At 42.4% G+C, this 15,418-nt stretch overlaps 2 protein-coding genes across 9 annotated transcripts in view; both read left to right on the top strand.

Annotated features, from left to right (window-relative positions):
• mlxipl (MLX interacting protein like) overlaps nucleotides 1-4,247 on the top strand; it is a 37,717-nt gene extending 33,470 nt beyond the window's left edge. For both annotated transcript variants that reach the window (XM_021624252.3, XM_021624251.3), the window contains exons 13-17: nucleotides 362-481; nucleotides 2,140-2,267; nucleotides 2,452-2,575; nucleotides 2,928-3,057; nucleotides 3,257-4,247. In XM_021624252.3, coding sequence (XP_021479927.3) covers nucleotides 362-481; nucleotides 2,140-2,267; nucleotides 2,452-2,575; nucleotides 2,928-3,057; nucleotides 3,257-3,402 — 648 coding nt within the window. In that variant the 3' untranslated portion in view covers nucleotides 3,403-4,247. The remainder of the gene's footprint in view (nucleotides 1-361; nucleotides 482-2,139; nucleotides 2,268-2,451; nucleotides 2,576-2,927; nucleotides 3,058-3,256) is intronic.
• A 5,331-nt stretch (nucleotides 4,248-9,578) lies between these two features.
• Nucleotides 9,579-15,418, top strand: part of LOC110537834 (uncharacterized) — a 160,788-nt gene continuing 154,948 nt past the window's right edge. For all 7 annotated transcript variants that reach the window (XR_016485147.1, XR_016485148.1, XR_016485149.1 and 4 more), the window contains exon 1: nucleotides 9,579-9,766. The gene's annotated coding sequence lies outside the window, so the exon portion shown is untranslated. The remainder of the gene's footprint in view (nucleotides 9,767-15,418) is intronic.

The following is a 15,418-nucleotide window of genomic DNA, read 5'->3' on the forward strand; positions in this document are numbered from 1 at the left end:
ATGTGGATTTGGGCCTGGTCTTGGAGATGCAGAATATCCTTCGCGTCAGACTCTTTAATTAAAGAGTCCAGTTCAAGGTAAGTAATCCCTGTTCTGATATCCAGAAGCTATTTTCTGTCATAATAGACGGTAGCAGCTACAAAATAAGTTACAAACAATGTGAAAAAATAAATAAATATCACAGTTGGTTAGGAGCCCGTAAAACGGCAGCCATCCCCTCCGGCGCCATTCTTCATTGCACTCCACCCGTGTCAGAGAAATGAACAGTGTCTGTGTTGAGGAGACCGTCGATAGATAGATTTTGACAATCTCAATTTATAAGCACACAGTTCCTGATTTATGAGGGGTGTGTTTGTTGCAGACAGAGACCAGGAGGATAACTCACATCTCTGCTGAGCAGAAGAGACGTTTCAACATCAAGCTAGGCTTTGATACTCTACACAGTCTCGTCACCACACTAAGCTCTCAGCCAAGTATAAAGGTAGGTACTGCAGTACGATATCCAAGACTCCGATTTTTCACGTTAAAAAGTGTGCCAAACAAAAATCTTTGATTGCAAAGTTAAACAAACCACACTCCTCTATCCACCAGGACTACTTTTAACCATTTCCACAGGAAATTTAACAAAAATACATGTAAAGAGCAACAGAATGACCCTCAGTTTTTTTTATGTGACCACGTTTTCCAAAAACTCAGTTAAATATCTACTCCGAATTAAGATTCAAAGATCTTAATTCAGAAAGAATGGGGTGTCAGCTATGACATGACAACTTGAGTGTGAAAAAATATGTTCTGGTTCAGTACAGTAAAGTACAGTACAATACAGTAGATTATACTGTACTCTACTCTATTGTGCTGTACTGTACTAAACTGTACAGTACAGTACTGTACTATATTGTACTGACCTGTACTTTACTTTCCTTTACTGTACTGTACTGTACAGTGCTGTGCTGTGCTGTCCAAACCTGTGAAACAGACGTCTATGATGGGTTCAGATTTGGACTGATCAAATTTCAACTACTTTTCAACGTCCGGTGTTGGTCGATGCACAGTGGTTGAGAGGGCTGGTTACAGTAAATGGAAAGAGAGTGGGCTCATGGGTAGTTGTCAGTAAGAGCCGGGAGAAGTGACATTAACTGGAGAGAGAGAGAGAAGAGAGACTGGGAGAGAGAGGGAGGGGTTCTTCAGACTGTTTTCACTCTCTTGCTTTAACTACCATGTTACAGAAAGAGAAAGAAAAGAGTGGAAGGTAGGACAGTAGCAGGTGACCCAACTGTGGTTTGTAACTACTATGAATTCCCATAGGCAATTCAGTTGCAGTCATTCTGTTACTGATTTTGGGTTATTCTGTTACTGATCTGGTAGCAGAATGATGCATTTTAATCACTTAATAAATCACAAACCAAATTGCTATCAGTAGAAACACTATAGCTAATTGGTCGGTCTACCTTTACTTGTTACTTCCGTGAATTTTCATTATCCTTTCTCCTCATGAGGGTTGAGAAATTAGAAAATATCTTAAAGATATGTGGGTTTTTGGTCACAGAAGACAAATCATTTCTGCACAACTAACTATAAATGTTGATTTTAGTTGGCAGGGCTCTTTACTTCAGCATTTTTGTGTTTTGATGTATTTCTAATACCTTATAAGACTTTTGCTACCAGGTGTTTTCCAATACCCCTTTTCCAACTGTTTGACCATAAATCAATGCCTTTGCTTTTTAAAATTTTGTGAGAATTTTTTCGATTTTTTATATGCCTTAATTTCTCAAATATATAGGCTCTTATCATTCAGTTAACACCAACTTGTATGTGCTACTATGAACTCCATATGTTAGTGCTCATGCAGGTTTTACATTGGAATTGCCTACTGCACAAAACAAGGCATAGTGGAGCAGAGGATGGGAAGCTGCAATGAGCCGTATTTAGGAACTGTTATCAACACCAATCACCTCAGTTACAGTAACACAGAATGGTTTTAGTAATCATATCTTGCCACTATTCCAAACACACAGCATGAGATTCCGTGTGGTGTTGTTGCCCAGCAGTAACCCCTTTGTTCCATAGAAATAGAACAAGTAAATACATGGAGCATTATGTATCTACATTATTGTCTCTGTGCTCTGTCCCATGTCCCAGATCAGCAAGGCCACAACGCTACATAAGACAGTCGAGTACATAAGTAAGATGCAGCAGGAGAGATCTCAGCTACATGAGGAGGCTCAGAGACTCAGGGACGAAATTCTGCTCCTCAACTCTGCCATCAAGTAAGACCACCATCTTGAAACACATTAAACATAATCTGTGTGTGTGTGTGTGTGTGTGTGTGTGTGTGTGTGTGTGCGTGTGTGTGTGTGTGTGTGTGTGTGTGTGTGTGTGTGTGTGTGTGTGTGTGTGTGTGTGTGTGTGTGTGCGTGTGTATGTGATCATACCACTTCTCTCCCGATGCAGTGTATGCCAGCAGCAGCTGCCTGCCACCGGTGTGCCCATTACCCGTCAACGCTTCGACCACATGAGGGAGAAGTTCAGAGAGTACGTCCGGGTGCAGACACTACAGAACTGGAAGTTTTGGATCGTATCTTTAAACTCAGTGATAGCACATTTAGGAGAAGCATAGATTCAATGTTAGATCCAGACCTGGGTTCAAATAGTATTTGTTTTCTTTCAAATAATGTACTTTTTCTGGTGTGCCAGATGGTCTTTTTTTTTTAAATAGATGACTCCATTGTTTACATTGCACCAGACAAGATCAGTCAACCGCGCCTACAGTATTTGGAAAAAGCTAATCAAATGGTCTGTTTTTGACTAGTAGCTCACATATGAACAGCCAATGAACAGATATGCATATTTTGTGTCATATATTGTAAATAGTGTCATGTGTGTCATAATAATACATGAATCAGGTGCTTTCCTAAACACAGGCTCAGTTCAGCATTATCATAGAGCCCTTGTTTGAGTCCTATAACGGGATGGTGTCCACAGCCAGTGTTGAGGATCTTTGTCGCACCACTCTGTCCTGGCTGGACCAGCACTGCTCTCTGCCTGCCCTCAGACCCAGTGAGTTCAACATCACCAGCTTCAATGACTATCAGTTCGTCATCTAGTCTGTCTGTCTGTTAGTCATCTAGTTTTTGCCTATCTGTCTCTGTGTTTATCTGTCTTCTGTCAGTTAGTCATCAAGTGTTACTATGTGTGTCTGTCTCATTTTTCTCTTTCTCTCGCTCCTCATCTCCCTCTTACCTGATCCTCTCCTCAGTGGTCCTTAGTTCACTCCGTCTCCTGAGCACCTCCACGTCCATCCTGACAGACCCCAGCCTGGTGCCAGAGCAGGCCACCCAGGCGGTCACCCAGGCTAAGGGCCTCCCCCAGCCTCACCTCCCTGGCCAACCGCAGGACCACTGAGAGACCGTAGCCTGCTCCCCAAGCAAGCCACCCAGGTTGTCACCCAGGGCCTCCCCCACCCTACCCATCCCCAGGACCACTCCCCCTCCACGTGGCCCATTAACAGGGAAAACACACAGCCTATGTGACCCTATGGAACATTATAGTACCCTGTAACACAAAAGCCCAGTGACCCTACTAAACATTTTGAATACCGTAGATTGAAAACCAAACGGTGCCAATGGATCACAGAGCTGAACCCACTTTCAAGCACACATACAGTAGGTATGGTACGGTTTAGTGCCCAAAATAACTATATGATTCTCGGAGGGACCAGAACCTTTCTATCCTTTACAAAAGGGATCATGTATATAAGGAGGACTGGAGGTTCAGCATGGAGGGACTTAATCCCAGACCAACACCCACCACCTCACCCTTTCCCGATGAACCAATGTACTCGAATAAGCACAAAACATTCCAAAGCTATAATCTCAGTTATATTCTTAGCTCTAACCTTTCTGTAAGGTTACCTCGTATAATGCACTTTTATGGGTGATTTTATAGTGCTGAAATAATTTTGAAGTGACCATTTTTGTGTTCTGTTGTCCCAATAAAATTCAAATGAGGGAAGAGAAATGAACGGGGGTGCTTTTCAATCCACATAGGCTACTATATCTGTGAATGAATTATGTAACTATAATTATATCCTGTAGTTATATCATTTTGAAATGACATCTGGTAACACAGCTGCCAAAGGTATTTAACTATTCTGTGCTAATTGTCTCTCAGGTTATGATTGTATTGTATATTGGAAGTATGGTCATACCCAACAACACCCTGCTTAATAAAACTGTCTTGAAGGCAAATAGATGAGCCATATGTTTCCTACAGGCATGCTAATATTTCGATATTAATCTGATTATGGCAATACTCCGAGTTTGGCATTAGTCATTTTAACGCCTTACTCTGATTATGTTTTTTGGAGTAAGGTCATAATCTATGCATAAACCGATTAAAACACCTGGATTTTCAGCTCTTTCAAACATGTAAACCACACAGATGTAATGATATTCTTCGTCCTCCTCTGACGAGGAGTAAGAAATGTCGGACCAATGCGCAGCGTGGTATGTGTCCATGTTAATATTTAATGATTCAACTGAACACTGAAAATACAAAATAAAAAACGTGAAAGACAGAAACGAAAACGAAACAGTTCTGTATGGTGCAGACACACAACAGAAAAGGGAGGGATGAGGGATGGGCCTGGAGAAAGGTCACCACTCTCAAATGCATAGACAGAGCTATGGAAGCAAGGACTGACCATCCATGGACTGAGCATCCCTTTTAAAATTCAAGTTTTAACCATGTTTTGAGGCTACAAATGATTTGTTTAAATGAACATTGTTTACAAACATTGGAATAATACAAGCTAACATTTTGGGTTATCATGGGCTATGACAGTTGAATTAAGTTAATGAGGCATATATAAGTTATTTTCTCCAAGAATCAAATGGTATATATTATGAATTTATAAGTCCAAAAATGGATGTAGCAACTGCAGACTGCCCCTTCAATCAGAGTACCTGTGGTGTGTTCTGTGCATGTCCTATGTGATACCTGTATATTTAAAATGTTTGGCCGAAGGAAAGCTGCCTCTTCCATATGTAGACTACGCGCAGACTACGCGCAAGTATAACACACAAGGTGCAATTTCAATTATGTCAGTCACTGACAGTCACTCAATTAGCCCATGTCAGCTAAACATTTTTAGATTGCAGGTTAAGGTAATCTAGCCAGTCATCTAAACTGGTTATTTGGATCTTGGATGCTGATTGATTGATAGCAGATCCCCGGGTAATTCTGGTTCACAGCTCCATTTAAATTGTGCCAAAGCCCAGCCAGGCCATTCATAAACTTCATCTCCCCTGGAAAAAAAGCGGCAAGACATTATTTCCCCATGCTTGTAGCCTAGCATTTACAACATTGAGGGTTTGTCTAAATCAGGGGTGCTCAAAATTTTGGTATTGGTGGGCCAAAATATAATCTGAGTGGTAGACCTCAGGCCGAACAAATAGACAATATTTATTTAGAAAAATGTAAAGTAAACAATAGCTATTTCGAGTCTTTAAACAATTGCTTTTTTGAAACTAATCATAAAATTACACTTAAAACAATCAAATTGTAGCCATATAACTTGACACATAACAACACATTCGGATTAACAGTATTAAAGATGTATTACATTTTTATCATTGTAACATATAAACTGCAACCATTAGCCCCTGGCTATCCCTAAATAAAATAAAATTGTGCTTTCTGGTTTGCTTAACATAAGAAATTAGAAATTATTTATACTTTTACTTTTACAGTGGTTGTAAAAGTAAAGATACATTGATAGAAAGTGAAAGTCAGTAAAATACTACTTGAGTAAAATGTTTAAAGGTTTTAAATATTGCCTACTTACAGTGCCATCTGAAAGTATTCAGACCCCTTGACTTTTTCCACATTTTGTTACATTACAGCCTTATTCTAAAATGGATTAAATAAAAACAATTCCTCAGAAGTCTACACACAATAGGTGTGTCCAAACATTTGTATTAAAAATACAAAACAGAAATAGCTTATTTGCATACAGTACCAGTCAAATGTTCGGACACGCCTACTCATTCAAGGGTTTTATTTATTTGGACTATTTTCTACATTGTAGAATAATAGTGAAGACATCAAAACCATGAAATAACACAAATGGAATGCATTTCAATTTTACAGGTGTGCCTTGTTAAAAGTTAATTTGTGGAATTTCTGTCCTTAATGCATTTGAGCCAATCAGTTGTGTTGAGACAAGGTAGGGGTGGTATAGAGAAGATAGCTCTACTTGGTACAAGATCAAGCCCATATTATGGCAAGAACAGCTCAAATAAGCAAAGAGAAACAACAGTCCATCATTACTTTAAGACATGAAGGTCAGTCAATGCAGAAAATTTCAAGAACTTCTTCAAGGGTAATCGCAAAAACTATCAAGTGCTATGATGAAACTGGCTCTCATGAGGACCGCCACAGGAAAGGAAGACCCAGAGTTAACTCTAATAAACGTATCCTCTGCAGCAGAGGATACGTTTATTAGAGTTACCAGCCCAAATAAATGCATGAATCAGGCCTTCATGGTCGAATTGCTGCAAAGAAACTACTACTATAGGACACCAACAATAATAAGAGACTTCCTTGGGCCAAGAAACATGAGCAATGGACATTAGACCAGTGGAAATCTGTTCCTTGGTCTGATGAGTCCAAATGCGAGCTTTTTGGTTCCAACTGCGTGTCGGAGTATGTGAACGGATGATCTCTGCATGTGTAGTTCCCAACATGAAGCATGGAGGAGGAGATGTGATGGTGTTAGGGTGCTTTGCTGGTGAAACTGTCAGTGATTTATTTATTACTCAAGGCACACTTAACCAGCATGGCTACCACATCATTCTGCAGCGATACGCCATCCCATCTGGTTTGCGCTTAGTGGGACTATCATTTTTTTCCCAAGAGGACAATGACCCAACACACCTCCAGGCTGTTTAAGGGCTATTTGACCAAGAAGGAGAGTGATGGAGTGCTGCATCAGATGACCTGGCCTCTACAATCACGCAACCTCAACCCAATTGAGATGGTTTGGGATGAGTTGGACCGCAGAGTGAAGGAAAAGCAGCGAACAAGTGCTCATTATACTCATTCAAGACAGTTGCAAAAGCATTCCTGGTGAAGCTGGTTGAGAGAATGCCAAGAATGTGCAAAGTTGTCATCAAGGCAAAGGGTGGCTACTTTGAAGAATCTCAAATATAAAACATGTTTTGATTTGTTTTTCACTTTTTAGGTTACTACATCATTCCATATGTGTTATTTCATAGTTTTGATGCCTTCACTATTATTCTACAATGTAGACAATATTAAAAATAAAGAAAAACCCTTGAATGAGTAGGTGGTCCAAACTTTTGACTGGTAATGTTAGTATTTAGACCCTTTGCTATGAGACTCGAAATTGAGCTCAGGTGCATCCTGTTTCCATTGATCATCCATGAGTTGTTTCTACAACTTGATTGGAGTCCACCTGTGTTAAATTCAATTGATTGGACATCATTTGAAAGGCACACACCTGTCTATATAATCTCCCACAGTTGACAGTGCAGGTCAGAGCAAAAACCAAGCCATTAGGTCGAAGGAATTGTCCGTAGAGCTCCAAGACAGGATTGTGTTGAGGCACAGATCTGGGGAAGGGTACCAAAAAACTTCTGCAGCATTGAAGGTCCCCAAGAACACAGTGGCCTCCATAATTCTTAAATGTAAGAAAATTGGAACCACCAAGCTCTTCCTAGAGCTGGCCGCCCAGCCAAATTGAGCAATCGGGGGAGAAGGGCCTTGCTCAGGGATGTGACAAAGAACCCGATGGTCACAGAGCTCAAGAGTTTCTCTGTGGAGATAGGAGAAACTTCCTGAAGGACAACCTTCTCTGCAGCACTCCACCAATCAGGCCTTTATATAGAGTGGCCAGACGTAAGCCACTCCTCTGTAAAAGGCACATGACAGGCCGTTTGGAGTTTGCCAAAAGGCACCTAAAGACTCTCAGACCATGGGAAACAAGATTCTCTGGTCTGATGAAACCAAGATTGAACTCTTTGGTCTGAATGCCAAGTGTCCCGTCTGGAGGAAATCTGGCACCATGATTTTCAGCAGCAGGGACTTGGAAACTAGTCAGGATTGAGGGAAAGATGAATGGAGCAAAGTACAGAGATCCCTGATGAAAATCTGCTCCACAGCTCTCAGGACTTCAGCTTGGAAGAAGGTTCACCATCCAACAGGACAACGACCCTAAGCACACAGCCAAGACAATGCAGGAGTGGCTTCGGGACAAGTCTCTGAAGGTCCTTGAGTGGCCCAGCCAAAGCCCGGACTTGAACCCCATCGCACATCTCGGGAGAGACCTGAAAATAGATGTGCAGCAACGCTCCCCATCCAACCTGACAGAGCTTGAGAGGATCTGCAGAGAAGAATGGGAGAAACTCCCCAAATACATTTTAGCCAAGCTTGTAGCGCTGTAATCGCTGCCAAAGGTGCTTCAACAAAGTACTGATCAAAGGGTCTGAATGCTTATGTTAATGTGATATTTCACTTGTTTTTAAAAAATATATAAATTAGCACACAAAAAATGATTTAATCAATTTCAGAATAAGGCTGTGATGTAACAAAATGTGGAAAAAGTCAAGGGGTCTGAATACTTTCCAAATGCACTGTAAGTAGGCTATCAATAGTAAATGTAATTGCTAAAATATACTTAAGTATCAAAGTAAAAGTATATATCATTTCAAATTCCTTATGTTACGCAAATCAGAAAGCATAATTGTATTTATTTTATTTAGGTATAGCCAGGGGCTATCTCCATCAATTGGACATCATTTACAAACAAAGGCATGTGTGTTTCGTGAGTCTGTCAGATCAGAAGCAGTAGGGATGACCAGGGATGTTCTCTTGATAAGTTTGTGAATTGGACCATTTTCCTGTCCTGCTAAGCATTAAACTTTTGGGTGTCAGGGAAAATGTGTGGAGTAAAAAGTACATTATTTTCTTCAGGAATGTAGTGAAGTAAAAGTTGTAAAAAATATATAAATAGTGAAGTAAAGTACAGATCCCCCCCCCCCCCCCAAATACTTAAGTGGTATTTTAAAGTATTTTTACTTAAGTACTTTTTACCACTGCAAATAGGCATATCATGGCGTAAGGCATGTGTAGAATTGGATGAAATTATTTTTAAAACATTTTGCCCACAAGGTGGGGCTGCCCCTGACCAAATATTGCTTGTTATTAATCTACAAGGAAGTGAGTTCGGAATCAATTGGATTTTCCCCCAAAAAATCATAGATTCACAATAATGGGGTTATTTTGTGCATGTAAACGTAGTCCTTATGGTATTATTTTGTACTCGCTACAATCAACCAGCATGTGCTTGTGGTCAAAAAAAGTCGCGCTAGATGGCGCTATCCGAGCGTACACGTCCACTAAATATTACTCTTCATTGTCCAGGATTTTGTAGGCTATTTTTCTCAGACGTCATCCTGCGTTGTTCATAGATGCAATGTTCCCTCCCATCCGGTAGAGGTTACTGTGCAGTATTTTGGGCGTGGAGCGCTGTGTTTTTACAATACTGCTTTGCCGCTTCTTAGCGCTGTCCACTTCAGCACCAGGCAGGATAACAGTCAGCTCGAACTTTGGAATCCAGGACCACGAACAAAACCTTCACAAAAGGACGGCACCGCTAAGCGTCACACGGTGTCCGAAATACATAAACCATCACCGCCGTCAGCCGTCCAACAACTCCGTTATTCACGAGAGAGAGAAGAACAAGGTAAGAAACATCACGTAAAACCGTGCTTATTCATAGAAGAGGATGAAGTTGGCAAGCTCGCGACAGCAGGCTGTTCGCGCATCAGTGAAGAATGAACGGTAGCTCGAGCCCCGTTAGCATACGCAGGCTGGATTAAATAAACAGATTAACTTCGCCGTTTTTATTTGACAATTACTTCTGTATTTGCATCAGATAAACACGACAATCTATTTTGCTATGGTACCGGCTAACTTCTGCGTTCAAGAACTGTCCATGTACAAAGAAAGACCGTTGTTGTTGTTAATCACACTGATCCGTGCTCTGCAGATGTCCCTGTTTTTTTTTTTTACATTTATTTCCGGAGCTAAAATGTTGCTTGCTACGTCTTTAATTTGCAGGTTCGTGAGTTGAGATGTTTACTGTTTACCGTTCAGGGAATTGTCTGTGGTTGTTCATAATCATTTTTGTCTCGAACATGAGCCACATTGATATGAGTGGGTGATGACAAAGTTCATTGGGTATGCTCGGGGAGATGTGTTTATAATTACTTACTGTTATTCATCTTACTTGACAGTGCATTCAATGGAGTATGTTTCATCCTATGCTTGACTCCCTCCCCCCAAACCCTTAGTTATACATAATCTTCAATGTTGCATTTCTCACTATCATAGTCAGAGTCCTGATTGGGATGAATGTCCTTGATTGTTCCCCAATAATGGTACAGTATACAGTACATACTGAAATTGACCGTCATCCATGAATACAGGAATCCATCTCAGTTCAGTAGGGCTAAACTCAACTCAATGGGTAAATGTCTGCAAGCGTTTTGCTACACCCGCTAAATATGTGTGTGTGACCAATAACAATGGGATTTGATTTGAAATTGCTCCCATTTCACCATGATTCCTGATGCAGTTTGCACTTGTTTAGCAGTGGGTCTGTCTGGCTTAGTTCCGCGTGGAGGTAGACACCTTTACAATAACTAAATGTACACGTCATGACAGCATTGAAAGACGAGGAGAGAGTCGGTGTCGTCCTAACCAATATCAAACAACTTTTCCTTGTTTCACATCTGATGAACCGGTTGTACAGAAGATGCCACTGTCATACGGTGTTGTTTTTTGTTTTTGTCATACTGTGTATTGGTTGTCAAACACGGTGTAGCGGTTGTTTGTCACATGGTGAAGGTTCTGCAGTTGTCGTCATGCCGATAGGTCTCATCCTCATTTGTGTGTGTTTGTTTAGCCCTCACCCCAGCAACCCTGAGGCGGTCAGCTAGTCAGCCGGCTAGTCCAGTCTAGGATTAGATCAGATTGTATTAAGATGAAGCTAGCTGCTGGCTGCTTGTTGTTCACACGCAAGGTGACAAAGAGGAAAGTTGAAGTCTGGCCAATAGAGATCCCTAGTCGCTGAGCTGGACGAGCCGTTGAAGCCGGTCACGGAACAACTACTCTCAGCAGAAATCTCTCCTGTACTCTATATCACTCTCTTTCTCCTGCTCTCTTTTGTCTCTTTTTCATCTACATTTACATTCTGTCTGCTGTTCAATGAACTTGGTTATGTGACGAGCAGTGACATTTCCCCCTGTCTGCCACCCCTCTCTCTCTGTGAGTGTAGCTACATCTGCTATTCTCTTTCTTCACATCCAGGCTCTGTCAGTCAGTGCCTCCCTCCCTCCCCGGGTGCTTCGTCCCCCAGCAGACACACGCTACTCCTCCTCCTCCTCCTCCTCCCGTCCTCATCCCCCTTTTTATGAAGGACACCCAGCACAGCTGGAAGTGGGAGGAAGGGAGGGGGAGATGAAGGTTGTAGCAGGGGGAGGGAGATGTGTCGGTTATGGGGTGCGGGGAGGACGAGAATGGAGTTGGAGAGGGATCCAGGGGGGGGGGGGGGGGGGGGGTTGGGGGTGTATCCTCAAACTACAAACGAGGTCTGCACATGTCGCCCCACATCCACCGCCTTGTTTTTAAAATCCGAACTGTAGATGTTAGAGCACAGCGGGTGGCGGATAACTCTTCCTTGTTTAAAGACAGTGATTCCTTCCAAATGATGCTCTTATCTCTGAGCAGCATGGGGAACGCAGCCAGAAACTGTTCTCCTTCAACCCCCTTGAACCACCAGGCAGCATTGGGCTGGTGTGTGTGTGTGTGTGTGTGTGTGTGTGCGTGTTTGTGCGAGTGGGCATGTGTGTGTGTCCGGGCATATGCATGTGTGTGTGCATGTGTTTGTGTGTGGAGAACAGAGAGGACAGGAGGGGGTGAGAGACAGTGTGAGGCACTAATGGCAATAGGTCACATACATTTAGCTGGTTGTATGTAAAGTCCCTGACGGTTCAGTAAACCTGAACTTGGTCATAGATGTATGACGAGGTCAGTAATGTGTGACTAACCACATGTTGTTTGATCCAGGAAGTCACCTTCAGATCTGTACTATCAAAGGAGGCTTTCTATTTGGGTTATAATGATGCAAAGGATTGCAACACTGTATTGTATAGCCTCTTCCGTAGACAAACTACAGAGTGTTATCTGAATTATCACATAAAGACAAGCCGCTAGTCTTTCCTGTCTGCCTGCCCCATATATGCCCAGGGACTCGACATACAGTTCTGGTGGCCAAATTAGCACACCTCTGTTTCCTTGTTATAACACATACATATTTTTGATCTTATCCCCCTCCACACAATCACACACACACACACACACACACACACACACACACACACACACACACACACACACACACACACACACACACACACACACACACACACACACACACACTTCACTTCATTCTCTGTCTTCATCTGTCTCTTAATGTCATTCTGCGTGCCTGTGTATGTGAGTGAGATCTGGCAGCTGGCAGGCCTGTGTGTGTGTGTGTGTGTGTGTGTGTGTGTGTGTGTGTGAGAGTGAGAAAGAAAGATCTGGCGCACATGCATGTGTGTGTGTGAGTTTGCGTGCTCATCTGCCTGTCTGGGCTACTGGAGACCTAGTCATGGACCCAATGTCGTGTTCCTCACAGATGGGAGAACGTATGCTTCCTCTTCCTTTTAGAGTCCCTCTGCATGTACAGTAGTTCCCATTTATCCCTCTACAGCAGATGCTACTGGAGAAGGCTTGCAATTACGACACCAGATGAGTCGTCTCCAAAACTAGTGCGTGGCTCTTTATGTCACTCACATCTGATAGAAGCTTTAAAGGGGCAATCTGCAGTTGCTACATCAAACGTATAATATGTACCCATTGATTCTTTAACTTTTTAAATGCCCTCATGAGCTTAGTTCAACTGCTGTACCCCACCAGAACCCCAAATTTAAGCTTTTTTTACACCAATGTTTGTAAACAAAGTAAGTGTTAACGAACACTGTATAGCCTCAAAACATGGTTAAAACCATAACGTTGATATCATGGGAAGGTCAGTTCTTGCATCCATAGGTCTGTCTATGAATTTGACGAGTGGTTACATTTCTCCAGCCCCGTCCCTCAGCTTTTTACAGCAACGCTTTGTCATTGTTTAAATTGCTGATTGCCCCTTTAAGATAAGCTACCATTCTGGTGTGCTGTCTACTGTTTGTACTTAGATAGCTTGTGTGTGTGTGTCCGTGTGCGTTCGTGCATGTCGGCTACCTGAGGTATGTGAGTATGAGGTCAGCATAAAAGCGTGGGATCTAGATATTCCTTTACACCCAGAAGAAGACTTTACTCCATGCCCTTTGATCAGAGACAGTCAAGGCTTAGATTCTCTCATCAAGCAGCAAAAACACATTACATACAATTTAGATCAAGGACCCAAATGGAATAATTGAATAATTAAACCAGCCCGATACATTTTTTCTTTTTAAAACTGAGTCTTCTGCTAATATATTGTGTCCTCTGCAGGCTGGTAGTTGTTAAATCAAGACTGATATATTCTCTTTTTTTCCCCCCTGAGATTTCTTATTACTCAGTAAAATATTGGCGTTGTTATTCATCATTTGGATGAATTATAAAAACATTACTCCCCTACAGGGCTAACAGGCTTCTCTGCAGTATAGTAGAGCTGCTTCCCAAATGGCACCCTCTTCCCTGCATAATGCGCCCTATTCCCCATGGGCCCTGGTCCAAAGTAGTGCAACGCACTAGTCTATAATAGGGTGCCGTTTGGGACGCTACCTAGATATTAGAGCAGGGAAGGCCTGTGTTTTTGATGAGAGGATCAGATGAAACTGCATTATTGAAGCGAACACACAGTCATGACAAAAACTGGAGGGTGAAAATGCAGAGTTTTTCACACGCACGCATGCACAAACACACACACACACACAAACAGGAACACAGGCACGCATGCACAAACACACACGCACACAGGCACTCTTAGAGGGTTGGCTCTGTTTGAAGCTGTCACTGAGTTACTACTCTGCAGCGAGAGGAAAGGGCACACTGTGCCTTTGGACAGCTCTGGGTGCTGTGTGTGTGTGTGTGTGTGTGTCCTCTTGGGATCCCTTCTCTCTCTCTCTTCTTTCCCACTGACTTCAGAGCTGCTTTGAAGTTTCCTCTACAGTAACGGGGTGAAAGGAAGAGAGAAAGATGAAGGGAGGGAGATAGGGATAGGAAAAGAGGACAGTAAAGGAGTAGAGAGAAAGAAAGGGAGGTACAGAAAGAGAGGAGCTGCTTTATTTCTCTTCCCTTAGTCCCTTCTGCGGAGTAGTGGGAGAAGAGGACAAGAGAGAGAGAGGAGGGGAGACGAGTAGAGAGGAGAGAAGAGATGGGTAAAGAGGAGATGAGTAGAAAGGAGAGAAGAGATGGGTAAAGAGGAGATGAGTAGAAAGGAGAGAAGAGATGGGTAAAGAGGAGATGAGTAGAAAGGAGAGAAGAGATGGGTAAAGAGGAGATGAGTAGAGAGGAGAGAAGAGATGAGTATAGAGGACAAGAGAGGAGAGATGAGGAGAGAAGAGATGACTATAGAAGACAAGAGAGGAGAGATGAGGAGAGAAGAGATGAGTATAGAGGACAAGAGAGGAGAGATGAGTAGAGAGAAGAGATGACTATAGAGGACAAGAGAGGAGAGATGAGTAGAGAGAAGAGATGACTATAGAGGACAAGAGAGGAGAGATGAGTAGAGAGGAGAGAAGAGATGACTATAGAGGACAAGAGAGGAGAGATGAGTAGAGAAGAGAAGAGATGAGAGGAAGAGATGAGTAGAGATGAGGAGAGAAGAGATGAGTATAGAGGACAAGAGAGGAGAGATGAGTAGAGAGGAGAGAAGAGATGAGGAGAGAAGAGATGACTATAGAAGAAAAGAGATGAGTAGAGAGGAGAGAAGAGATGAGTATAGAGGACAAGAGAGGAGAGATGAGTAGAGAGGAGAGAAGAGATGACTATAGAGGACAAGAGAGGAGAGATGAGTAGAGAGGAGAGAAGAGATGACTATAGAGGACAAGAGAGGAGAGATAAGTAGAGAAGAGAAGAGATGAGATGTAGAGATGAGGAGAGAAGAGATGAGTATAGAGGACAAGAGAGGAGAGATGAGTAGAGAGGAGAGAAGAGATGAGGAGAGAAGAGATGACTATAGAGGACAAGAGAAAAGAGATGAGTAGAGAGGAGAGAAGAGATGAGTATAGAGGACAAGAGAGGAGAGATGAGTAGAGAGGAGAGAAGAGATGAGTATAGAGGACAAGAGAGGAGAGATGAGTAG

Source organism: Oncorhynchus mykiss, chromosome 12, assembly GCF_057628025.1.
Source record: "Oncorhynchus mykiss isolate SJ-2025 chromosome 12, ASM5762802v1, whole genome shotgun sequence".
Classification (NCBI taxonomy): Eukaryota; Metazoa; Chordata; class Actinopteri; order Salmoniformes; family Salmonidae; genus Oncorhynchus; species Oncorhynchus mykiss.